Source organism: Chlorocebus sabaeus, chromosome 9 (genome assembly GCF_047675955.1).
Source record: "Chlorocebus sabaeus isolate Y175 chromosome 9, mChlSab1.0.hap1, whole genome shotgun sequence".
Classification (NCBI taxonomy): Eukaryota; Metazoa; Chordata; class Mammalia; order Primates; family Cercopithecidae; genus Chlorocebus; species Chlorocebus sabaeus.
This window is the reverse complement of record NC_132912.1, coordinates 71,062,393-71,088,781: the sequence shown is the minus strand read 5'-3', so window position 1 is coordinate 71,088,781 and position 26,389 is coordinate 71,062,393. Positions and strand designations below refer to the sequence as shown.

The following is a 26,389-nucleotide window of genomic DNA, read 5'->3' as shown; positions in this document are numbered from 1 at the left end:
GCCATGGCCAGGATGAGTTGGTCCAAATTGTCTCCCAGGAGCAGAAAGAAGGGCTGGAGTAGCACCCAACACGAGTCATTCCCTAGCCCCCTCAAGGTTTTTGCTGTTTCTGAATACCACCTATGCTGTTATTTACTTAGTGTTTTTCTTTAAATCAGCTTATAATCCCTTTTTTTTTTTTTTTTTTTGAGACGGAGTTTCGCTCTTATTGCCCAGGCTGGAGTGCAGTGGCGTGATCTCGGCTCACCACAACCTCCATCTCCCGGGTTCAAGTGATTCTCCTGCCTCAGCTTCCCCCAGTAGCTGGGATTACAGGCATGCGCCATCACACCCAGCTAATTTCATATTTTTAGTAGAGATGGGGTTTCTCCATGTTGGTCAGGCTGGTCTCGAACTCCCGACCTCAGGTGATCTGCCTGTCTAGGCTTCCCAGAGTGCTGGGATTACAGGCATGAGCCACCGTGCCCGGCACTTATAGTCTTTACTGACATTTAATGAAGGAGGAAAAAGAGGGAGAACCAGTATTACCATAAAGAGATGGTAACTATAAAATGAGTATAGTGAAGAACTGTGTTATTCAAGTCCAGCTAGATGCTGTCGCCTACCAAAGGCCCTGAGCTAAAACCCCCTTTGGCCCGGGTGCAGTGGATCATCAAAGTAATCCTAGCACTTTGGGAGGCCAAGGCGGGCGGATTGCTTGAGCTCAGGAGGTTGAGACCACCCTGGGCAGCATAGCGAGACCCCATCTCTACTAAAAATTAATAACAATAATAACAACAATAATAGTAAGACCCTCTTGGTTAAAAAGGGGGGAATCAGCAAGTGTTGGAAGGGGTTAAAGACATGTCAGCACCAAACTGGGGTGGTCTTTGTGGTGGAATGAGAAGGACTGGATGGGACTTGGTAGTGGTGTCCACCCCTCTGTGATTCCATTGTGTTTCATATTCTTCCATGTACCACGTGAAATAGGAGGAATCCTGGAGTATCCGAATTCCAGGAGACTCTTCTTCCAACCTGTTCTTCCAAGAACAGGTTGACCTCCAGTGTGTTGTGGCCACTGAATTCTCCCTTCTGTGTGGCTTTGTCACTCTGCTGTGGGCTTGACCAGTACTCTGGGTATTTGCAAAACCTTTAGAAAAATCTAGGAACTTTCCTTTTTTTTTTTTTGTCTTCTTGTTCCTTGAAGACTTAGCCCAGTCATTTGCTTATTCTGCAGATATTTTTTGGGCACTTTACTGAGGGCCCAGTGCTATGCTATGCTGTGCTGTGCCCTGGGGACTCAGAGCTGAAAAAGGCACACATGTCCTGTCCTCTTGGGGCTGTCACTGCAGCAGTGGTGGTGGGAGGCAGTGAGCTCATGTGTGTTATGAAGGAGGAGAATGGTGAGGTGTGTGGGAACCTGAAACAGGCAGGTAGAACCCAGGATGGAGGAGGACAGGCTCTCAGGGAAGTGCCCTTGGGGCTGAGAGCTAGAAGGTAGCTGAGGAGGGAGACCAGTCTAGCGGGTAGACATGAATGCTGGTGGTGGTGTTTCTGATGTGAGAGAGTGGAGGACTCCCTGGTCCTCCCACGCTGCCTCTGCAGCAGAGCACAGGGCTGGGCACTGGCTGTTGGTGATGCGCTTGAGGGGCAGTAAGAGACGCGGAGTGACCTTGAGACCAAGGGCTGACAGTCCTCCTGGCCACTTCCCATAGACACCCCAGGCCCCTCCTCCTGTCTCAGGTATGAGAAGATGATCAGTGGTATGTACCTGGGTGAAATCGTCCGCAACATCTTAATTGACTTCACCAAGAAGGGATTCCTCTTCCGAGGACAGATCTCAGAGCCGCTGAAGACCCGGGGCATCTTTGAGACCAAGTTTCTCTCTCAGATCGAGAGGTGAGTGGGCAGTGCCTTCCCTGCCAGCACCCACCCTTCAGAGGTCTCCTGGCCAGTGGATTGTGATGGGGGTGGTAGGGACCCTAGGGGACACTGGCCATTTTTGAGGATGTTTTTTCTCCTCTGGAATAGCAGACCCTGGGCATTTGCATAGTGAAATCTTACAATTTTATTATAAATTAATTTCCTTGGCCTGGCGCGGTGGCTCATGCCTGTAATCCCAGCACTTTGGGAGGCTGAGGCAGGTGAATCACGAGGTCAGGAGATTGAGACCATCCCGGCTAACATGATGAAACCCTGTCTCCACTAAAAATACAAAAAATTAGCCGGGTGTGGTGGCATATGCCTGTAATCCCAGCTACTTGGGAGGCTGAGGCAGGTGACTCGCTTGAACCCAGGAGGTGGAGGTTGCAGTGAACTGAGATCGCGCCACTGCACTCCAGCCTGGCCTGGCAACAGAAGGAGACTCTATCTCAATAAATAAATAACTTACTTTCCTTTTATCCATCCTTTATGTTGGGGCATTATATTGATTTATTTGAAATTATGTGTGTAAGAAGGTTATATGGATTCCATTTCAGATGGTAAAGGTGCACTACACATACTTGAATTGGGGGTGCATAGGGCCCACCCTGGATTTATCTGAAAGGCAGCCTGGGGTTCAGTGCCAGGCCACCTAGGAGCTGATGCCCCTCGGCAAGTTGTTCCACCTTCTTTCTACTTTTCTCCTGTCCAGGGAACGTTTCTTCCTTGCCTTTGCTGTCTTCCAAGGCACACTGTGTGAGAAGGAGGAAAGATGGTCAGAAAAAACAAAAGCAATTGTGCAAATATTGTGTTCTTTTTAGAATGGTCATAATAACCTAATGTAGGCTCTGTGTAGGCTGGGCATGGTGGCTCAAGCCTGTAATCCCAGCCCTTTAGGAGGCTGAGGCGGGTGAATCACTTGAGCTCAGGTGTTCGAGACTAGCCCGGGTAACATGACAAGACCCTGTTTCTACAAAAAGCACAAAAACTAGCTGGGTGTGGTGGCACATTCCTGTCGTCCCAGCTATTTGGGAGGCTGAGGTGGGAGGACGGCTTGAGCCCAGGAGGCGGAGGTTGCAGTTAGCTGAGGTTGCACCACTGCACTCTAGCCTGGGCAACAGAGACAGACCCTGTCTCAACAACAACAACAACAACAACAACAAAAAACAAAAAAGAAAAAGAAAGAAAGAAAAGAAAGATATTAAACCTTAAACAAAAAAAACCTAACAAGTCTATACATTGCTCTTACCCAGGCAAAATGGTTTTTAAGTATACAGTTCGGTGGCATTAAGTACATTCACATAGTCGCACAGCTATCACCACCATCCATTTCCGGAACACTTTTCATCTCCTCAGCTGAAGTTTTGTACTCAGCAAACACTAACTCCCCATTCCTCCCTTCCCCCACCCCAGCAACCACCATTCTACTCTCTGTCTTTTTGGATTTGACAACTCTGGGTACTTCATATAAATAGAATCACATAGCATTTGCCCTTTGTGACTGGCTTAATTCACTTAGCATAATGTCTTAAGGTTCATCTGTATTGTGGCACGTATTAGAATTTCCTTATTTTTTAATTAATTTATTTTTTTTTTGAGACGGAGTTTCGCTGTTGTTGCCCAGGCTGGAGTGCAATGGCGCAACCTTAGCTCACCATAACCTCCGCCTCCCAGGTTCAAGTGATTCTCCTGCCTCAGCCTCCTGAGTAGCTGGGATTACAGGCGCGTACCACCATGCACATCCGACACACCCCACTAGAAATAATTTTGTATTTTTAGTAGAGATGGCGTTTCCCCATGTTGGTCAAGCTGGTCTCGAACTCCTGACCTCAGGTGATCCGTCCGCCTTGGCCTCCCAAAGTGCTGGGATTACAGGCGTGAACCACAGCGCCCGGCCATCATTTCCTTATTTTTAAGGCTGAGTGATATTCCGTCACACACACACTGCATTTTGTTTATTTATTCATCCATCCGTGGACACTTGGCTTGCTTCCACCTTTCGGATATTGTGGCAAATGCTACTATGAACATGGGTGGCCAGTGTCTCTTTTAGTCCCTGCTTTCCGTTTTTGTGTGTGTGTATGCACCCCAAGTGGAACTGCGGGATCATACGGTAATTCCCCATTGAATTGTTTGAGGAACCACCATGTTGTTTCCCACAGTGGCCGTAACATTTTACATTCCCACCAGCAGCCCGTGAAAGTTCTAGTTTCTCCACATCCTCGCCAACACTTGTAATTTTCTGGGTTTTTTGAGAATAGCCATCCTAAGGGGTGTGAAGTGGTGTGGAAAGTCTTTTCAAGCATAATAGCAAAGAAAGAAATCATAAAGAAAAATGGCCAAATATAGCTACATAGCATCTATAAGTAAAAAAAAAAAAAAAAAAAAAGTAATCAAACTTAAAAGGCAACAGTAAACTGAGGAAGACATTTGTACTGCGTATGACGAGACGCCTACCAGGGCATGGTGGGCTTTGGCAGGTCTGGTCTACACCTACTCTTCTCCACCGGCTGTGTGCTTTGCGATACTCAATTTCTCCCAGCCTCAGTTGCCTTATCTTTAAAATGGGAATAATCATACATGCATTGGTTGGTTGAGGAGTAAGTAAGGTAATGTATGTAAAATATATGTTACATGATAAGTCCTCCAGGAAGCCTGGCTGGTCTTCAGTGTACCATCCCGGTCATCATCGTCTCTTTCAATTTAATATAAGCAAGACAAATATACCAGGAGAAAAGTCTTGAGACATAAGAAGTAGTTTATATGGCCAAAAAACAAATGGGAAAAAAAAAAAGTCATCCTCACTAATAGAGAAATTAAACTATAGTCTTGTGATTGTGATGCCACCTTATAAAACTGTCTAAAGTTGTAAAAAATGGTCTTTTCCAGTGAGGATAAGTGTGGCCAAATACTCTGCTGAAGAGAGAGTAAATGGATAAAATTTTCTGTAAGGCATCTGGCAATGTGTAGCAAAAGAAATTTAAGATTTATAAACAAACTTTATCAAATTTGTGAGACTGAGCTGCCCAGGCTGGAGTGCAGTGGCACAATCTCAGGTCACTGCAACCTCCACCTCCCGGGTTCAAGCAATTCTTCTGCCTCAGCCTCCTGAGTAGCTGGGACTACAGGCACATGCCACCATGCCTAGCTAATTTTTTATATTTTAGTAGAGACAGGGTTTCACTGTATTGCCCAGGCTGGTCTCGAACTCCTGAGTTTAGGCAGTCTGCCTGCCTCGGCCTCCCAAAGTGCTGGGATTACAGGCGTGAGCCACCGCTCCCAGCCTAAAATGTTTCTTTATAATAGCAGAAAATTGCAATTAACTTGAATTTCTCCAAATGGGCTAAAGAAATCATGGTGCATCCCTAGAAGGAATATTGCGGCAGCTGTTTCCAATCCTGTTCTCAGATAAGGCTGTGGGAAATTGCTCAAGGCATGAAATAGGAAAGAGAAAGAAAATCACATATCAAGGATAATCCCATTTCGCATATCATGAGAAAGCATACCAGCTAGGAAAAATAAACTGGAAGGAAATATATTAGAATGTTAATAGCATTTTCCTAGATGTTGAGACAGTGGTTTAAATTTTCCAATTTTTATTTTGCTAGATTTGCCAAATTCTCCACAATTTAACATGTAACACTTGCCCTTGACTCTGTTTGTGGATGAGTACAGTGACTGGGGGGGGGCATCCTTCGGAGGCGGTCCCCAGGCTGCTCTTGTGGGTCCCACTTCATCCCGCCCTCTGGCTTTTGTCCCCCACAGTGACCGATTAGCACTGCTCCAGGTCCGGGCCATCCTCCAGCAGCTGGGTCTGAATAGCACCTGCGATGACAGTATCCTCGTCAAGACCGTGTGCGGGGTGGTGTCCAGGAGGGCCGCGCAGCTGTGTGGTGCAGGCATGGCTGCGGTGGTGGATAAGATCCGAGAGAACAGAGGACTGGACCGTCTGAACGTGACTGTGGGAGTGGACGGGACGCTCTACAAGCTTCATCCGCAGTGAGTGGGCCTTCCAGTTGGGATGTGCAGAGCTTGCTGGGATCCCTTTGGATTAGGGGGTATCAGGGTGTGGTTCACGCTGGGGAAATTCCCTGCCGGAGCCCAGCCAGCCTAAAGGCTGTGCATTCAGGAACTGGAGATTATCTGGGACAAGGTAATGAACAGTTTGTAGGGTTTGACTGGGATCCTTAGGGAGATACAGAGAAGTGGCTTCACTTGGCCAGCTCACACCAGTGGCATGACGTGACCCTCACTCCACTCCTCCTAGGCCCTGTTAGGTGGGGGCTGGGCAGTGGGAGAGGAGGTGAGGGTGGGTGTGGGCTCACTCATAAGCCTGGTGAGCTGTAGCCAGGCCAGAGGCTGTGTTGGGTAAGTGGGGAGAGGATATTAAGAAAGGGGAGGAGCCGGGTGCAGTGGTTCACACCTGTAATCCAGCACTTTGGGAGGCCTAGGTGGAGGACTGCTTGAGTTCAGGAGTTTGAGACCAGCCTAGGCCACATAGTGAGACCTTCTCTGTACAAAAAAATTTTGAAAATTAACCGAGGATGGTGGTGAATGCCTGTAGTCCCAGCTACTTGGGAGGCAGAGGCAGGAGGATTGCTTGAGCCTGGGAGGTGGAGATTGCAGTGAGCCCAGATCACGCCACTGTACTCCAGCCTGGGCAACAGAGTAAGACCCTATCTCAAAAAATAAAATAGGAAAGGAGGAGAGCCACTCTCTTGTTCATCTGCTGAATCAGTTTGCTAAGACTTGAAAGGGCGGGAGTGGTTTGGGCCCTGGGCTTCATGGCAGGGAGGGGTAGGGAGTGGCCTCTCTCTTGTCAGGCGTCTGATCCCCCATGCCAGAGAAGGACATGTGATTGCACTTGCTGTGTGATTGTGATCCACCGCATGTCTCAAAGCTTGGCTTTTATGAATAGGGTGACCATATTATTTATTGTCTACACTAAGGTACTCTTGCCAGTCAGGAGTGCTAATAATTATTACTCTGGGACTGTAGGCAAACTAGGACCATCCCAGATAAATGAGACCACAGTGTCACCCTACTTATAAACAACCTCACCCGACTCAGTGTAGACGTTACCTGCTTACCTCCTGGCCGTGGCTTGGGGTGGAACCATCTGTCTTGCTCCATCCTCACCTCTGTCTCTCCCGCTTAATAGCTCTCCTTGCCATCAGCTGAGGCAGCACACAGGAGTGGTTTAGGGCTAGGCTTCGGAGCCACACACTCTTGGATTTAACCCTGGCACCGTCACTTAGAATCTGTGTGCAATTGCTTAATCCCTGCAAAATCTCATCTTCCTCATGGGGTGGCAGCCACTGGCAGGACTAGAAATTAGATCTATAAAGTATGGGGCACCTGGTAGGTCCTCAAACTCCTTGGCTCAAGCGATCCTCCCACCTTGGCCTCCCAAAGTGCTAGCATGAGCCACCACACTTGGCCCACCTAATAGGTCCCCAACCAAGGGCAGTGACTACTTTTGAGAGCCCCAAGCATCTTCAGCCTGACCCTGCCTTTCATTTTCAGCCCAAATTGCAAGTATGTAGATTCAGCCTTTGTTCAGATACTATCTTCACTGGAGAGCATTCCTGTCTTTGGGAGCCAGGCTGTTGATGGTTGGGGGCTGGGGGTCTCAGGGCTGCAGCTGGAGGTGGGTGATATTCATTCCTGCATAGCCTCCTGAACCGATCCAGTGCTTGGTCCGCTTGGGCCTGCCTTAATGATCCATATCGGCCCCTAACATCCTCCTTGGTTTTGAGGTCCCCTTGGAGCCTCAAGCTCCAGTGTGGCTGTGTGTGTTATTCATGTCCTAGCCCTCATAAGCCATACAGAGCAGTTGTGTTTGGATTCGCAGTTGGGCCTCTCTGCCGAAAACTGTGACAATGGGATTGACCGTAGGCCCACTTGCCTCCCAGCCATTCTCAACTGGCCACAGCTGCTTCTAAGCAGCCTCCCTCCCAACTGTGTTCACGCTCCTTATGGTCGGGTTCAGAGTCTCTTTGACTTCCGATGCTTATGCCCCGATAAACCCATCACAAAGTCGAAGAATCCTAAGTCGAATCATCACCAGTCAGGGGGCTGTCTGTGCTTTGGTGTTTTCAGGTAGGCCCAGCATCTCTCATCTTCCTCCAACTACCTTCTGTTTTCTCGTCCTTTTTAGCTTCTCCAGAATCATGCACCAGACGGTGAAGGAACTATCACCAAAATGTAACGTATCCTTCCTCCTGTCTGAGGATGGCAGCGGCAAGGGAGCCGCCCTCATCACGGCCGTGGGCGTGCGGTTACGCACAGAGGCAAGCAGCTAAGAGCCCGGGATCCCCAGCCTGCTGCCTCTCCAGCACTTCTCTCTTCGAGCGGCGACCCCCTACCCTTCCAGCCAGTTGTGCTGGGAGACGCCGGCGCCGGGGCCCGCCGGCGCGGGGAGGAAAGCAAAATCCAACTAATGGTGTATATTGTAGGGTACAGAATAGAGCGTGTGCTGTTGATAATATCTCTCACCCGGATCCCTCCTCACCTGCCCTGCCACTCTGCATGGTTTGATTTCGACCTGGTCCCCCACGTGTGAAGTGTAGTGGCATCCATTTCTAACGTATGCATTCATCCAACAGAGTTATTTATTGACTGGAGATGGAAAGTCACACCACCTGATGGGCCTTCTGGGCCTCCAAAGCCCATCCTTGGGGTTCCCCCTCCCCGTGTGAAATGTATTATCACCAGCAGACACTGCCAGGCCTCCCTCCTGGGGGCACTGCCTGAAGGCGAGTGTGGGCATAGCATTAGCTGCTTCCTCCCCTCCTGGCACCTATATGGCCTGGCATCGCATCGTGGTGTGTCAATGCCACAAAATCGTGTGTCCGTGGAACCAGTCCTAGCCACGTGTGACAGTCTCGCATTCTGTTTGTCTCGTGGGGGGAGGTGGACAGTCCTGCGGAAATGTGTCTTGTCTCCATTTGGGTAAAAGGAACCAACCAACAAACAATGCCATCACTGGAATTTCCCACCGCTTTGTGAGCCATGTCGTATGACCTAGTAAACTTTGTACCGATTCAAAGACCCGAGTGATGCTTAATGGCTGGGGGCGGGGGGACAGGCGGAGGGGGGCGCGGTTTCTTGGGATGTGGCAAAGACCAAACACTGGGGGAGTTTTGTGGCCCTCTGGGTGGAGGAGGTTTTTTTTTTTTTTTTTTTTTGAGATGGAGTCTTGCTGTCACCCAGACTGGAGTGCAATGGCACAATCTCAGCTCACTGCAACCTCTGCCTCCCAAGTTCAAGCGATTCCCTTGCCTCAGCCTCCTGAGTAGTTGGGACTACAGGCGCTCATCCCTACATCCGGCTAATTTTTGTATTTTTAGTAGAGATGGGGTTTTCACCATGTTGGCCAGACTGGTCTCGAACTCCACACCTAAGTGATCTGCCTGCCTCGACCTCCTAAAGTGCTGGGATTACAGAACAAGGCCACTTGACTTCCAGGCTGCTTGGGTTCAGTGAGAGGACCACAACACTGGTCCCCTCTCTGCCATCCCCACACGGATCCTGCCCTTCATCTTCCTCTCTGCCAACCCCAAGACAAAGGATGAAGTGTGCCCTGCCCCACCCCTCTCCGCCCCCTCCACCCAAACACAGATGAAATCTTAAAGCAGCCCAGGGTGGCTGCACTCTCCCACTCCTGGATCTTTTTTCTTTATTTTTATTTTCTGTAGACACGGTCTCACTATGTTGCCAGGGCTGGTCTGCAACTCCAGAGCTCAAGCAATCTGCCCGCCTCAGCCTCCCACAGTGCGAGGATTATAGGCATGAGCCATCACTCCCAGCCCATCCCTCCTGGATCTTAGACTGACCCCATCCCTAGGAAACTAACCCTTGTCTGACCCTTTTACTCGCCGTCTCCACCCCCACCTCAAGAGATTCCCGGTCCATCCCCAGGCTACCATTTTGGATTCTCCCCCAGCCTTTGGGTTCCGTGTCACTGCACCCAAGCACCCTGTGATGTCCCAAGCCACAGTTGCGGCTCTAAGTGGCTTTCCACAGGACTGATTGCCAAACCACCTGGTTTGGTGAGATCAGATTCCCTTTATTAGGGGCATGGTGCTGGTGTCTATGGAGCAGGGATTTTTTGGAGAACACAGGTAGCATTACACCTTCCAGTGTGCATTGACAATGTTACATGGTTCTTCTGCAGGGGAACCAGGGCGTGGAGGCTGAGTTGGCAAGCAGGAGGAGGTGTGCCCTTGGGATGGGCTGGGCCAGACCTGGAGCTTTCTGGGAGTTGAGACAGTTGCTGCTTTCTGCCCTCCAGCTTCTTGCTGCAGAAGTGGGAGTGGGTGGGAGCTGTGCTGCTGCTTTGTAGGTGGCTTTTGTATAAAATAGTTAAGAGTCATGGCTAACAGCCAGGTGTGGTGGTTCACATCTGTAATCCCACCACTTCAGGAGACAGGCAGGAGGAATGATTGAGCCCAGGAGTTCAAGACCAGCCTGGGTAACATAGCAAGACCCCATAGCTACAAAAAGCTTAAAAATTAGCTGGGTGTGGTGGTGTGTACCTGTGGTCCCAGCTACATGGGAGACTGAGGCGGGAGGATCCCCTGAGCCCAGGAGGTTGAGGCTGCAGTGAGCCGTGATGGTGCCACTGCACTCCTGCTTGGGTCTCACAGAGACCCTGTCTCAAAAAAAAAAAAGTCCTGGCTACCATGTATTGGCCACTTAATCTGGCCTGGCCTGCTAGCTTATAGGCATGACTCCCATTGTTCCTCACAGCATCCCTGTGAAGTAGTGATGATACTGGGCAGAGGTCACAGTGACTTGCCTGAGGGGAGACAGCTGACTTTTTTGACTCTTAACCACCATCTACCTGGGCTGTATCTTACATCTTAAATACTGAGACAGAGAAGCCGTCGGCTGACTCAGTCACTGGGCTTCGTGAAATAAGAAGTTTCCTCCTTTGTATCCGCATCCTGATGGTGAGTCAGTGTCATGGTTGCATTGCCCACGGATATGTTTTGTTTAGCTTATGCAAAGTTTACAAAAATGTGGGTCAAATTCAACAAATCTGGAAGACTCACATACAAATGTGGATTTATAGCTTCTCTTGAAAGATTTAGGAATATCTAGCAACAGTGGGCTCCCGTTACCATGTGGCAACGCTTGTCCAGAGCTGAGTAGTTCCTGTCCCCTTTGAATGCCTATCCTCTCCAGGTTGCCATGGCCCCCACCACTCCCTAATAGCTCAAACTGAGGCTGGAAGTCAGTTGCCTTTTATCATCACATTTGCAGCTTTTTTTTAATACATATTCTTGTGTGCCCCAGGAAGGCATTTGAGCTTGCATCTCCTAGATTAGATAAATATCAGCTCACACTGCCTTTTCTGACCCTTACTGGATTCCCTGAAGTGCTCTCTGAGATGGGTGGCTGAGTCCTCTTAGAGTCAGCATCCTTTCTGGAGTTCTGGCCCCATGTTGTCTTTGCATTGGTGTACTGAAAGATGGGCATGAGCTGAACTTTCAGATCGGTCTTCTCGATTGGCTACTTCTCAAAGGGTGCTACACCTTGTTCCGCAGCCAGACACAAGGCTTCAGGGTTCAGCAGGCACCTGTCTTAGTCCATTTGTGTTGCTTTCATGGAATACCCGAGACTAGATGGAATACCCGAGACTAGGTAATTTATAAAGAAAAGAGGTTTATTTGGCTCATGATTCTGGTGGCTGGAATATCCAAGATTGGGCAGCTGCATCTGGTGAAGGCCTGAGGCTGCTTCTAGTCATGGTGGAAAGTAGAAGGGAATTGGTTTTGTGCAAAGAGATCACATGGTGAGAGAGGAAGCAAGACAGGGAAACTGAGGACACCAGACTCTTTCTAACAACTTGTTATCTTGGGAACTAGTCCATTCCCACAAGAGTGAGGATTAACTCCAGCTGGAGGGCATTAATCTATTCATAAGAGATCCATCCCCAAGACCCAAACACCTCCCACTAGCCCCTACCTCCCAACACTGCCACATTGGGATCAAATTTCAACATAAGTTTTGGTGGGGACAAGCAAACCATACTCAAACCATAGCCCTGATCCATCCTGGGGACGCCCTGCCTCCCCACAGGTAGCCTCAGTGGGGGCTGCATCCCCAGCCATGAACAAAGTCTCCTTAGTGTGACACCTGTTGACTCTCGTGGAGAGGGAGGGCGTGGGAGTCAGCTCGAGCTTATCTTCCTCGGTGGGTGTGAGCCACGGGCAGCAGCGGAAGGCAAGCCGGAATCCAGAGCGAAACCTTGGGGAGCAAGGGGCACCTTGAGCCAGGGAGTTAGGGGCACAGGAGCTGTGATGTGACTGCCCCACCCCTAGGAAACTGAGTTCCTTCCAGGGGAAAGTCACTGTCTCTCTCCAAGAGCCTCCCACGGCTCAGGCGCTCTTGAGAGATGCCTTTGTGGGTGAGTTTGATTTTTGGAAACTGCCAGAGTGTTCTGGAGTGGGGTCTAGTGAATGAAGTGGGTGACTAAGCTGATTTAGGTCATCTGTTATTGCAAACAAACAAAAAAACACCCCAGCATAATTACTAAAAAACCCCACACAAAACCAGCAGATATTCTTGTTTGACTTGTTAACTGGCTTCTAAGGGAGGAGTCAGAGAAGAACCTGCTAAAACACAATGGAAGCTTTGGCAACTTGGGAGAACAAGGATGCTTTTCCCAAGGGGACTGCATTGAAAAACCCACACTTGGAGCCACCAAGTTCTGGTGCATTTGCCTGAAAACAAATAGCTCTCCCCATGGCAGCACTGAATGGGAGTTTAGAGCAAGCACACACAGTGAGTGGAAGAAATCAGACAGCAGAAATGGAACGCCGGCCGCTCAGAGAGGGGAATGATCCAGAAGTGATGTCAGGATCTTGTAGAGCCTGGGGTGGTGTTCAGACTCCCGGGGACTGTATCTCCCTTGGGTAGCAGGAGAGTGATGAACCCACAGAGACTGGGCTGGTGGCCCCTCCCTGATGTCGAGTCCCTGTCTCCAGGTTTTCAATCCCACAAGTCTTTAAAAGAGAAATGCGTGGTGTGGGGATAAGATGACAGGCCTTGGAGACATATGGAGTCCTGGCTTTACTGTTTGTTGTATGAGTTTGGGAGCATCTTCCTTTCTGAAGCTCATTTCCTCATCTGTAGAGTGGGGATGACACCTGCTTCTCTCCTATGATCTACTTCCCTCTCAGAAGATAGAGGAGAACCCTTCAGTAAGCATGCAAAAAATCATAGCTCCTTACTTCCTTTTGGCTTGCCCCAGGCGGGTGAAATGTCTGAGCAACAAAGATCCTAATGGCATTATGAGTAGCCTGGCTACCTGGCCAGGGAGATGACAAAAAACACGAACAAAGAGGTCTGAGGCCAACTTCGCCCACATCATTATCTCACTGAGGTGAGACTGTGTCCACCTCTCACTGCCCCTTGTCCCACCTTCAGGGTTTTCTGCAGCTGAAAGGCCTGCTCTGCAGGACTCCTGGGGCTGAGTTCCTGCCTGGCTCCTCACCCCCCACCTCTCCAGGTGCCCCAGAGCTAGCGCAGGCCCCTCTCTGGGACTCATTTCCTCAGAATCATAAGGGCTAGGGAAACCGGATGATGCCAGGAGAGAGAGATTCTGGCGCTCTCCATCCTGGCTGTCTCTGCCAAGGTCACTTCTCAGCTGCCCTGAAAGCCCCTGGAGGACAAGGCATGCACTGTGACCTTTCCAGGGAGCAGCCTGTGCCACCCCTGTGCTGGCTCCAGCCCCCATCCCTGCTTCCACTGCCAGATGGGTACCGCTCACTTGGCTCCAGGAAAGCCCTCAGTAGGAAGCTCATGAAAATACTAGAACAGAAGTCAGTCCCTCCCTCCCGCTACTTGGCTCTTCTTTCCGCCGTCTGTCTGTCCCGCCCCCTCTCTCTGATGCTCCCCTTCCCTCCATCTCTCTGGTCCGTCCTTCTCTCTTCTCCTTACCCCACACACAGAACCCAGAAGAGCCAGCAGTAACAGACAGACAGAGCTACAGCCTGGGAGACAGGGTGAGGCTTTGGGGAGGATGGGGGCTCAAGCTAGGCCCAGGCCAAAGGGAGGATTATGCTGGGGGCTGAGTGTGAGGACGGCTTTCTCATGTAAGCTGGGGGAACAGGGCCACAGGCTCCAGCAGGAAGGAGGGTGGATGCCTGAGCTGTGCAGGGGAGCCCAGCTGGGGCCGGGCAGTGGAGCTCTGAGGGCAGAGGGTGGGGTTGGAGTGGGGGCTCACCTGTGGTTGAGGCAGCAGTAGATGATGGGATTGTACATGGTAGAGCTCATGGCCAACCAGAAGAGTGCCAGGTAGACCTGCTGGATGAACTTGTGGCAGTAGATGTCCTCTTGGAAGCTGCCCAGGATGAAGTAGAGGTGGTAGGGCAGCCAGCAGATGGCAAACGTCACCACCACCAGCACCATGGTCTTCACAAACTGGTCCAGGAGAGGCTCAAGTTACTTCTCAGTGCCCAAGTCCCAGCCCCAGCCCTCCAAGGGCAGACGTAAAGCACCCCTTGAGCCCGCCTGGGAATCGCTCCACACTCAGACCCCATTAGCTCTATTACTCAGGCCCCTGAGCGTGTCGCCCAGACCTTCCTGAACCCCCAACCTCAGGGACCTTTGCTCAGGCCGGTCCCTCTGCTCACACTGCTATCCTTCCTTTGAAGTCCTCACTCCTTGAAGCCCAGCTCAATGGCCACTTCCTACAAGAGGTGTCTAGGACCCCTTGATTCGCTGCAGCTCCCCCTCCCTGGAGAGTGGCTGAGCTCTCTCTCCTAACCCCATCCCTAGGGGAGCCCCCGTGTCAGCTATGCGTTCCCAGGTCGCCCCCTCTCTGGGATCTGTATTGGCACAGCCCTTCTCTCTGTGGGCTGTGAGGTTCTAACTAGGGACCCCTGCCTCTGCCCACGGGTCAGCTCCCGGACCTCCCCCTCCTCAGAACCTGGCCCTTGCAGGCACACTCCTGCACTGCTCGGCAGCCTGCATGTCAATTACAAAAGGTCTGGGGGTTCCTGGGCACCCTGATCCTCACGTAGGATCTGGGCTGAGACCCTGAGGGTGGAGCAGATGGAGGCCAGTGCTCCTTGAGGGGCACCAGATGGCGCCCATGTGCAGCTACCTCCCCAAACCACCTGTGAAAGACGCCTACTATTGAGTGAGAAGCCGTGGCTTTGACCTGGCTACATGATGTGGTTAACCCATTACCTCCCCTGTTGCCTGGCAGGAAGGGGGCAAGGACAAGCTTGGACTGGAAGAGGGTGAAGGGCGTCTGGGACACAGAGGGCTACATCAGGATCTTCGGGGGGGCCTTGGATGGCAGAGAGTAGGGGGACACTGGCACTTCCGGAAGAAACTGGAGACAGATTTGATGAAGCTGGACAACAATCTGGTCTCCACGACTTCTGAGGTCCGCGGTTCCAGCCTTTCAGGGCTCTCCTGTGACAGTCTAGGCACCTTCTATAGTTCTGTGGGGTTTCTCAAATTCAACATTCTGATTATTCAGTCTAAGATTTTAATATTTTATCATTCTAAGATTCTTGGGGTTATCTGAATTCTATGGGGCTTTAGGAGTCCCTAACTCCCCTAACATTCTGGGAAGTTTCTTTAATTTTGTGTGTGGCCAAACACCAAAGGGAAATCTGCCCGCCTGGGAGGAACTCGGTCAGGCTCTGGCCCCAGGCTTCGCGCAAAGGCAGCTTCCGCAAGCTTCTCCCGGGCGCCCTCTTGCGGACCGGCCAGGACCAGCTCCCCGCCCCCGCCAGGCCCCGTCCCCGCTCCCACCTTCTTCTTGGCCTGCAGGTGGCGCAAGTTGGCACCGTGGGTCTGCTGTCCGGGCACTGCGCGCCTCCAGAGCGTGAGGCCGATGACGCTGTAGGCGACGAACATCACCGCGAGCGGCAGGAAGTAGATGAGGGCGATCACCACGAGGTGGTACCTGCAGGGAGAGCCGGGGGCCTCGGCAGCGGGCGGCCCGGGGACGACGCCGAAGTCGGCCAGTGCCTGGTCCTGGGACCCCGCGGGCACTGTGGAGCCGCCCCTCCGGACCCACCCTGAGCGCCTTCCAGGGACTTGGTTTGATTTAAACAAAAATAAAGGGGACACTGGGTATCCTGTGTGCCAGGAGACGGCTTCCCCTGCAAAAGGGATGCCAGCAGTAGCCCTACGTCCTTCCACGTGATAGACACGTGTCAAAAAAAGGAAAAATGAGCGAAACAAATTAAAAAGTAACTTGTTTACAATTTAAAATACCATTAAGCACAAAGGAGGCAGTAAAATTATCCCACTCCCACCACTATTAACATTAACCATTAATATCTGGCATATTTTTTCAAGAATCATATGTATGAATAGTAGTCACCCCTGATGAGAGTTTCACTTTCCCGGGTTTCAGTTACCCCTCTCAACTGCGGATCCGAAATAGGGATGGACAGTACCACGAGATATTTTGAGAGGGAGAGACCTCATTCACAGAAGTTTAATTACAGTATATTGTTATACTTGTTCTGTTTTATTAATAGTTATTGTTAATCTCTTACTGTGCCTAATTTATAAATTAAACTTTATCATAGATATGTTGAGAAAAAAAAACATAGTATTCATATATAGAGAGATAATTCAGTACTATCTGAAGTTTCAAGCATCCTCTGGGGGTCTTGGAGTATATCCTACAGTATAGCCATATATGTATATGTATGTGTATGTGTATATGTATTTGTATGTGTACGTGTGTATGTATATGTGTGTGTGTGTATGTGTATATATATGTGTATGTGTATATATATATAATCTGTATCTGTCTGGATGGATAGAATGACTGGTGTTAATAAGACTCCATCTGTACCAACATCGCTGTGGGGGAATGGGACAGTGGAAAAGCGCCGTATATCACATGCTGCTGTGTCATCTGCTTACGGTCATCAGCATTTGGCTGGGAACCTGTTTGTGTCAGCAAATGCCTTTTCATACCATCTTTGAGGAAGTGGTACAGAGTACCACTGCATGGCTTCCTACTCTGTCCCCAGGGAGGACAGTAGGTTGTGTTGAGGCTTTTCATTTCCTTTTGGGAACAGTGTAGGCCAGGCGTGGTGGCTCATGCCTGTAATCCCCAAACTTTGGGAGACCAGGATGGGAAGATTGCTTGAGACCAGGAATTTGAGACCAGCTTTGGCAAGATAGTGAGACCCTATCTCTATAAAAAATTTTTAAAAATTAGCCAGGCGTAGTGGGGCACATCTGTAATTCCAGCTACTCGGGAGGCTGAGGCAACAGGTTCACTTGAGCCCAGGAGATCGAGGCTGCAGTGAGCTATGATTGGACCACTGTACCCTAGCCTGGGCAATAGAATGAGACCCTGTTGGAAAAGAAAAAAAGACAATGTCCCCAGTCCTTAGATCTCTGGTTTATGACGCTGCAACCTCTCTCTGATGAGCTGCAGGCTGGGGACTGACTCCCAGGCAGGTCTGCAGTGGGAGCCTGTGGAGACAAAAGTGACTCCATCTTGGGTGCCCTCCCCCGTGTTGACTTCTGATGCCCTCCAGTCTTGTGAATGCCTTCTGATTTCTACTTTACTGTTCCTAGTGAAAGAACTTGTCAACCTTGATGTTACTCCACAAATCGTGGGCTGTGACGCACATAGCGTTCTTGCCTGTTCTGGAGGGCTGCCTTTCGTTGTCTTGCTGGAGCACGAATACCCTTTCCCTATGGTATCTAAGCGTTGCGTCTGGGGAGTGAGAATGCCAAGCTCCACCTGTCTTGTGGCCATCCAAGATCCTGCTTCTGTCTGTAAATTCCCTCAATAAATCACCCAATACTAACAAACTGGATTTGTTCTGCCTCCTTCTTTGGGTCTCAGCTCCTTTGGCATTCGGGGATCCCTTTCATGGAACAGAGTCCTTGGAACATTCCACCAAAGGGGCCTGAGACCCCTGGTCCTGTCATATGACTTTTTCTTTCTTACTGGGAGGACTGAGGTGTTCCCAAACCTCCTGCATCTACCTGCCACATGCTGGCCTTGCTGGGCCCCTTTCTAGAGGTGCTGCCACCCCAAGGGAAGGGGACCCATGGTGAAACCACCTTTGTAAAATTATAACGGAAGAAATTATGACAGTGAAAGAAATCAGACCTAACCGACTCTGTCTTGCTTCTAACCCTTAAGCTGTCCTTGTTCATGCCTGGGCGTAGGCTGAACTATCTTTGGGAAGGAATTCAGTTCATAATTTTACTCTGAAACAAAATTGACAACAGCCCTTTCCCGAAAAGACCCCCTACTTGCCTGGGGTCCAATCTGCCTTTCCAGCACTAACAAATTAGCTACAAGAATAGAAATTAATTTAGGGGTCATGCAGCCTCCAGCTCCAAGACTTTGAACCTCCCCAAATTCCTGGGAGTAACATCACTATAGTAAAACCTAAGATGAGTGCTTGAGATATTTTCCAGACCCTGCACTCGTGGATCAGCTGACACCACCCAGGCCAGCAATCTGACTCAACCAGTTCTGCCATCACACCCAGGAACAGAAGACAGCAAGAAAACCTCATTTCGACACCATATGATTCCATCTCCAACCCGACCAATCAGCATTCTCCATTTGCCAATCCCCTACCTGCCAAATTATCTTTAAAAACTCTGATTCCTGAATGCCAAGGGAGACTGATTTGATTTTGTTTTTGTTTTTGTTTGAGATGGAGTTTTGCTCTTGTTGCCCAGGTTGGAGTGCAGTGGCGGGGTCTGGGCTCACCACAACCTCCACCTCCCAGGTTCAAGTGATCCTCCTGCCTCAGCCTCCCAAGTAGCTGAGATTAAAGGTGCCTGCCACCACGCCCTGCTAATTTTTGTATTTTTAGTAGAGACAGGGTTTCTCCATGTTGGCCAGGCTAGTCTGGAACTCCTGACCACTGCCTTGGTCTCCCAAAGTGCTGGGATTACAGGCGTGAGCCACCGCACCTGGCCTAATTTGAGTAAATTAAACTCTGGTCTCCTGCACAGCCGGCTCTGCATGATTACTCTTTCTCCACTGCAATTCCCCTGTCTTGATAAATCAGTTCTGTCTAGGCAGCAGGCAAGGTGAACCCATTGGGTGATTATAAAGGCTCCAGTCAATCTCTCTCCTAAAGTCTTGTGTTTAGAATTCTGCTTGGGTTCTTGTGCAAACATGCCAATTGCAAGAGGTTCAGGCACTCCTAGACTCCCTGATCCTCAAGTAGGCTTTGGGTTGAGAACCCCAGTGTGAAGCAGATAAGAGGGGAGGAAAGGCAATGAAGGCCAGGGCCCGTCACCTTACAGAGTGAAGATCAACAGGGCCCCCTGTCTCGGTGTCCAGATAGGGAAACTGAGGCCCAGAGAGGCACAGGCAGTCTGTGTCATATCAGTCTACAGATTTAATCATGACCCAATTTCCCCTTTTCTGAGGGTCAGCACTGTGGGAGTCAGAACAGGGCTCTTGTCCAGCCTCTTGTTTAAAGCATGATCTTAGGCAAGTCAGGGCTTTCCCTCAGCCTCAGTTTCCCCATCTGTAAAAGGAGGAGGCCATCTCTAAGTCCTTCCTTAGCAGGAGCCACACTCCTCTGTTGCTTGCTCCCAGGATGTTGTGCAGGACAGGAATTCACCCTGGGCTAGGTCTCCATGCAGAAGGCAGAGGGAGAGAGTCCCGGGGACAACCTTTTTTTGTTTGTTTTGTTTTGTTTTGTTTTGAGACAGAGTTTCGCTCTTGTTGCCCAGGCTGGAGTGCAATGGTGTGATCTTGGCTCACTGCAACCTCCGCCTCCCGGATTCAAGCAATTCTCCTGCCTCAGCCTCCCAAGTAGCTGAGGATGGATCACCCGCCATCATGCCCGGCTAATTTTTATATTTTTAATAGAGACAGGGTTTCATCACATTGGCCAGGCTGGTCTTGAACTCCTGACCTCAGGCGATCTGCCCGCCTCGGCCTCCCAAAGGGAGTCTGTTTGTATTTTGATTTTGGGGGTGTGTGCATGTGTTCCCGGAGAGGGCATCTTTAATTTCATCAGATTCCTAATTACACACAGTTACATGAGCCTGTGGGGATGGAGCCCTCATACTAAATCTCTAAATTAGGCTCTCCCCCAAGAAAAACAATAACACATTCTCACACTTAAAACCAGGCTTTCCCCAGATCCTTTCGGAATTTTAAGTAACACCAAAGTATGGCTTTCCTAGCCCGCCCCTGCCTGCCTGTTCTTCCCAGTTGCCAGAATCTGGGTTGGAACTCGCTGTTCCCAGAGAGTTGGCGCGCGCAGTGGTCCTGTATTAAGGTGGAGAAATACCGCCTCCAAGTGGCCGGTGTCAATATGTTCTGCTCTCCACCCTTTCCTGTGAGAGGGTGGGGGTGCAGGGAGAGATCAGAGACCCTGGGCAGTTCCCAGGAACAGCTTCTCAGAGGAACGAGTTCTCAGAGGAACAGCACTTTCCCTAGCCCTGAAACCCACAAAAGCAGCCTTCTCCTGGCAGGTGCTCAGGACAGATGGAGACCAGGCAGGGAGGGTGTTGGAGGAGAGGTGTGTTGCCATGGCTACCTGGCAGCCCTCACCTCAGACCATGCACACCCTCATGCTTGGGGCAGCTGGGACTTTGTGGGAAGGATCTGTCACCTCCAGGTGTGTTTTCATGTGTCCCCTATTTAAACTACCACATGCTGGGTACCAGTTTTGTGCCAGGCATGGTGCTAAGTAAGGGCTTCACGTACACTATCTCACTGACACTCACAAAGTAAGGTACTACTATGAATCCTCATTTTAGAGAGAGAAAGCCAGAGGTTCAGAGGTTATGTGAGTGTGAAGCATCCCCGGGCCAGGCGGGAGCAGGCCACGTTATGGGCCTGACTGACCCCAGAACCCCAGTCAGTTCTTTAGCCTCTACCAAGCAATGACTCAGTGCCTGGGGACCCCAGAGACACAATGTGAGATCCTCAGAAACTGAGGCCAGAATGGAGACAGGACTCACCCAGGGTCACACAGCAGCTGGGCCATACCTGAGTCCCTCTAACCCTGCCCTCCCTGCCTCCAGCCTGTGATGCCCACCTCAGCAGCCTGAAAATGTCCCAGGCTTCATCATGGACGCTTTCTGCCTCAGTCTCCTGCCGCTTTGTGGCCTCAGCATATACAGAGTCTCCCCCAAACACATGCCTACACATGTCCCTAACATGTGCCCGAGTGCACGCACCTCTACAAACATGCCCACACACTTGCATGTGCATACACCAGCAGAAATGGGTGCCGCGTGTGCATGTGACATGTACAGTCACATACACATGTGCATGCGTGCATATCCTTATCTAAGGATGCACGGGTGCATATTTGAGTAGCATAGTGGCGAGGAGATTGGGTCCTGGGCAGGATTGCTTGGATTTGAATCCCTAGCTGGATTTGAATTACTAGCTGTGTGGTTTTGGGTATGTTACTTAGTTTTTCAGTGCCTCAGTTTCTTCATCTAAAAAATTGTAATGATAATAATATAATACATACTCCATATTGTTAGGAGAATTAAATGGGTCAACATCTATAAAGTGCTAAGAACAGATCGGCTACATCGTGTGTGTTGTTTACTAAGCATACAGGTATATTCGCATAATCCCGTGTACACTCACTCATGTGTACACCCATGCACACACACCACACATGCATGGACATGGATGCATGCACGAGCGTGTGCACACACACACGGGCACACGCACACACAGTTGCCCTCCACAATCCCCCAGAGGCCTTACAGGAGGAGCATCTTGCCCCCGCTGTCTTCGGGCCAGGCCACCACGCACTTGGTGGCACCCTGATCCATGGTGATGGTGGAGTAGAAGCACTGTGGGGAGGCCAGGGCGAGAGCCACCAGCCAGATGCCAGCAATAACCGCCTTGGTGCCGGGGGCTGAAAGCCGAGGCTGGAAGGGATGGACGATGGCCATGTACCTGTGAGCAGAGGGCAGCATGAGTGGCAGGGGCCCTCCTGTTAGCCCAGCTTCCTTTCCCCTGTCTCCCTCTCTCCCAACCCAGGCCCACGCCCTCTAGCCCTTCCCCGCACTGCTGCCATCTGTCGATGTCAGAGTCTCAGCTGACCTGCAGAGATTCCGCTGGGCTGGTGACTTTCCCGCAGCCACACAGCACACCGATGCCTCGGAACCCCAGCCCAGGTACCCTAGCCCATCATTTCCCTCTGGGCACAGACATGCCCTTGGACAGCCACAAGAAAAGCCACACTGGAAGCCCATCTCAGGGCAAGACCGAGCATCCAACATTAGCCTGAAGCTCAGCCCTGAGCAGCGTTGGGAAAATAATTGGCCCTATTAAATTGTAATTGCAAGCATTCTCAACATTTTCCCCTTGTGTAATCTATCTGGAATAATAAAAAAACAGTATAAGACATTTCTTTGGAGTGAAAGAGGGACAACAAAACAAAGAACACTTTAGAAGATCGCTAAAACATCGCCCATTTCCCCTACAGACTTGAACAACCCGTCTAGTGCATCTAGTACAAAGTCCTTCTTTGTGTCTAACCCTCAGTCTACCTTCTTCACAGTACCCCCGCCTTCCAGATTCATAGTTTTGGACCATGAACAGATTTGGGAGGCCATTCTCTTGGTTCTACCCAAACATGCTGTGTGACCACAGGTATGTCAACACCCTTGTCTGAGCCCCAGCTCAGTGAGGAGGCTCCCCCCAGCTTCCCCAAGGCCCCTCTTGCCTGTCGGCAGCAATGGCAGTCATGGAATAGATGCTGACAAACATGGCTGTGATGGGGAAGAGGTTCTGGAAGTAGCAGAAGGCACGGCCAAAGTACCAGATGTTGTGGCTGGCATAGACAAAGTTGAAGGTTGCATTGAAGGCAGCCATGCAGAGGTCGGCCAGCGCCAGATTGACAATGAAGTAGTTGGTGACTGTGCGCATCCTCCGGTGGGCCAGGATGATCCAGATGACGATGGCATTGCCCGTCACGGCCACCAGCACCAGGGCCAGGTAGGCTGTGGCCCATAGTGCCAGCTGCCAGCCGGGCATGGAGAAGGCTGTGATGCCCGTGGTGTTGCTCTCAGGGCCAGATGAGATATTGACTTCAGTCACAATGTCACAGGTCCCCATGGCTGCTTCTGGGTCTGGAACAAAGGGCCTGGCTCCTCGGCTCCTCGGCTCCTCCCGGATTTGCTATGGAAGAGAACTCCCCTTCAGAGCCTGGGTATATGGGGGCAAGGGGAGGAGCAGATGCCAAGCATGGTGACACATCAGGAGAGCCTGGGACCACTCCTAGGTCTCAGGCAAAGATGAGTTGCGCTGAGCACAAAGCCCAGTCCAGAACCATTGTTATTTCAGATTCCATCCTGCTGGCCAGACTTCTCGAATATCTCGTAGAAATACAAAATTCAAATCACAGCGTCAGAGCAGAAAACATCCTTATAAGTCAACCCCTTCGCTGAAGAGATGGAAGACAGAGATTCCAAGAGGGGACAGGACCAGCCCAGGTCACTCAGGACGTTGGTGACAAGTTAGGGTTCGAACCCAGGTTTCTCATCACATAATCCAGGAAACCTTCTGGATCAGAGGAATGCACAGCGGGAGTCTCTGGAGTCCACAGGTCAATGGCGCAGCAGCCTCTCTCCAGGCTTTGGGGTGTGAGCCGGGCTGGGGGCTGGGTGCTCAGGGCTCTTCCAGCTGCCAGCCCTCACCGCAGCTTCCCTGCCTTTCTCTGGGGCAGGGCCGGCAGGGGGCCTTGGCAGAGGTACTGCCTGCTCACGAGGTGGGGCTTTGGCTCCCACCCCTGGCCCCACCCCCTGCTTGGCCTGGTCTCTTGAAAGATTTAGGACTAGCTGCCGAGGCAGGGAGAGACCTGGGGCAGATGGGGCTGGCACGGAGGGTCCAGCTCTTGGTGGGTGTTGACTTTCACCCCAGGGCAGGAGCTACGTTTAAAGAGTGATTCTGAACAGAGAAGGAGTTTGAGCCTGGTTTGATGACTCCAGGCAAGTCTCTTAACCTTTCTGAGCTCTGTCTACCCCATCTGAAAAATATAGGGAAAAATGGTGTGCATCTCACGCTACATTTGTGAATTTTAAATGAGATAATATGCACAAAGTCTATTTAGCACAGGGGTTGGTACATAAAAACTATGATTGGAGTTTCTGGCCCAAGGGGAGGACCCCACAGCTCTGGGTGCTCTAGGAGGAGAAGCCAGAACCCGGAGCATTTCCAGTGAGTTCCCAGGTGATACTGATGCTGCTGGAGCCAGCACCTCACTTTGAGAACCACTGTCTTAGGACAAAGTCAGGGCTCTTCCAGGAACCACAGAAAAGCTGGAGTTTTAGTCTCTGAGAAGCTGCTCTAGGTTTGCCCCAAGATACCTGTTCCTGGTCATTGACTGTGTGCACGTGTGTGAAGCTGTGAAGATGTTTCTGAGTGACTGTATGTGCGGCTGACGTGTTAAGCTCACACACACGCATGAACCTGTGCACACCTGTGGTGTGTGGACCATGAAGGCAGGGCAGGCTTAGCGGGAGTGGAGGGGGGCATGCTCTTCATTAAAGCAGGGGAGGCCTCTCATTCACCAGCAAACCCTCGCACAGCAGCCTCTGTGCTCCCAAGGCTCTGCCTTGCACGGCCTGGGTTTCTCGTTGGCTGGGCCTTGGCCCCCACACTCCCAGTCAATTTTTTCTTCTCCCTATGTGTCACTTCCCTGACACCCAGCCCCTTGTCTCCCAGGGTGAGCTGGGAAAGTCCTTTAAAGGCCTCTAGTGCTGAAGAGATTGTGCCACCCATGGAATCCAATATAAAAACAACGCTAAACCATAAGTCATGCAACTTAAACATGCTGACACTGAAAGAGCTTCTTTATGGATTTTTCTGATTGTGAACTTCTGGGTAAGTTCATCACAATCGACACTGAAATTGTATCTATTGTTTGGTGTCCCTGCTGTGCAGATGTGAGGAGCATGTGCTGGGTCGAATGGGAACCCCATCCTTGCCCATGGGGAGGGGGTGCTTCCTGGGCCCCTACCCCTCCCGTGGGTGTGTGCCTGTTTCCTCTCTGGAGCGGCCTGTTTGGACTTTGGATCCTAGCAGAAGGGTCTCCGCCTTTGATCTCTGTTGGTGGCAGCAACAGTAGCAGTACTTTAGGGCTTGCTTCTGTTTCATGCCCATCTGGCTAGGGTCCTAAAGGGCAGAACGTGTAGAAATAAGAATGGAAGTCCAAGATAGCCTGCTCTCTTTGCTGTCCTCCTGCTCCCAGGCAGCCGGGATTTGTGAAGCTTCAGGTGCAAACCCAGTGCAGGGCTGGGATGCCTGAGCGCCTGCCACCAGTCACAGAAGCCCAGCAAAGTTCAAGTTCCTTCCTCCCCACAACATTCCACCACTTTCACTGTGTATATAAAGAGGATTATGTTTTGGAACTTGTACATCTGAGTTTTAATTTCCCCCTTAAATTATCTGCTCTTGCAGCTTTCCAACTATGTGCTATGGTTTGAAGTCTTGTGAAAGGGGAAGATGCGGGCCTCCCAGGATGAAGGGATTCCTGATCAGCTTTGCTGCTTGGCGCTAGCCTTCTGAGTCCATAGCTAGACAGCCATCCCAAAGGTCAGTCCTTATTTTATTTTATTTATTTATTTTTAGATGGAGTCTCGCACTGTCGCCCAGGTTGGAGTGCAATGGCACGATCCTGGCTCACTGTAATCTCTGCCTTCTGGGTTCAAGTGATTCTCCCACCTCAGCCTCCTAAGTAGCTGGGATTACAAGTGCATGCCACTACACCCGGCTAATTTTTGTATTCTTTTAGTAGACATGGGGTTTCACCATGTTGGTCAGGCTGGTTTCAAACTCTTGACCTCAAGTGATCCACCTGCCTCGGCCTCCCACAGTGCTGGGATTACAGGCGTGAACCACTGCGCTTGGAAGGCCAGTCCTTTTAAAAGAGAGAGAGAAAAAATGCCAGGCATGGTGGCTTACGCCTGTAATCCCACACCTGAGCTGATGGTGCCCATTGTGTGTGTCCGGGAAGCAGACCCTGCTGTGTAAGAAACACACCAGCTGTTTCTCAGGGAGCTACCATTTGGGTCAACACTTGGGGCAGATGGGGCAGGAAGCAAGTGTGGCTGAAGCACGGCATCGTGCTGTGGTCCAGGCCCACAACAGCCTTGGTAGCCCCATGGATAATTGGAACTGGAACAGCTTCAGAGTTACCCTGTGTGGGGCAAAGTTAACCAGGCCTTTATATTTCCACATTGGTCACTGGACATGGGCCACCCCAAGAAAGCATGTGATTGTTGTCAAGGCAGTTGAGGCGAGGCCTGCAGTGGGGGAAGCTAAATATGGTCCTGGGACTGCATGCCTGTCCAGCAGCTTGAAGGGGGCCTGGGAAGCTCAGGGCAACGTCCACCATAGCTAGACAGCAGCCGCTCCTTCAGACCGGCGTGTGCTGGCAACTGTGCCTTGCTGGTTGGTGTAATTGTGACTTCTGGGCTAGAGGCTTAAAGACCAGAGTCGGGAGAGGAATGATCTTCC

General features: G+C 50.8%; 2 protein-coding genes across 3 annotated transcripts in view; one reads left to right on the top strand and one right to left on the bottom strand.

The window, feature by feature from the left end:
• The window catches only part of HK1 (hexokinase 1), an 87,147-nt gene extending 78,194 nt beyond the window's left edge, over nt 1-8,953 (top strand). For both annotated transcript variants that reach the window (XM_007963221.2, XM_007963222.3), the window contains exons 16-18: nt 1,723-1,878; nt 5,668-5,901; nt 8,063-8,953. In XM_007963221.2, the coding sequence (XP_007961412.1) occupies nt 1,723-1,878; nt 5,668-5,901; nt 8,063-8,207 (535 nt within the window). In that variant the 3' untranslated portion in view covers nt 8,208-8,953. The remainder of the gene's footprint in view (nt 1-1,722; nt 1,879-5,667; nt 5,902-8,062) is intronic.
• A 132-nt stretch (nt 8,954-9,085) lies between these two features.
• TACR2 (tachykinin receptor 2) lies at nt 9,086-23,590 on the bottom strand. The gene is made up of 5 exons (XM_007963224.3): nt 22,596-23,590; nt 21,629-21,823; nt 15,685-15,838; nt 14,141-14,337; nt 9,086-12,159 (listed from the first exon to the last, which is right to left on the bottom strand). Exons 1-5 carry the CDS (start codon nt 22,985-22,987, stop codon nt 11,901-11,903), a joined length of 1,197 nt encoding a protein of 398 aa, XP_007961415.2. The 5' UTR covers nt 22,988-23,590; the 3' UTR covers nt 9,086-11,900.
• Nucleotides 23,591-26,389: the final 2,799 nt, after the last annotated feature.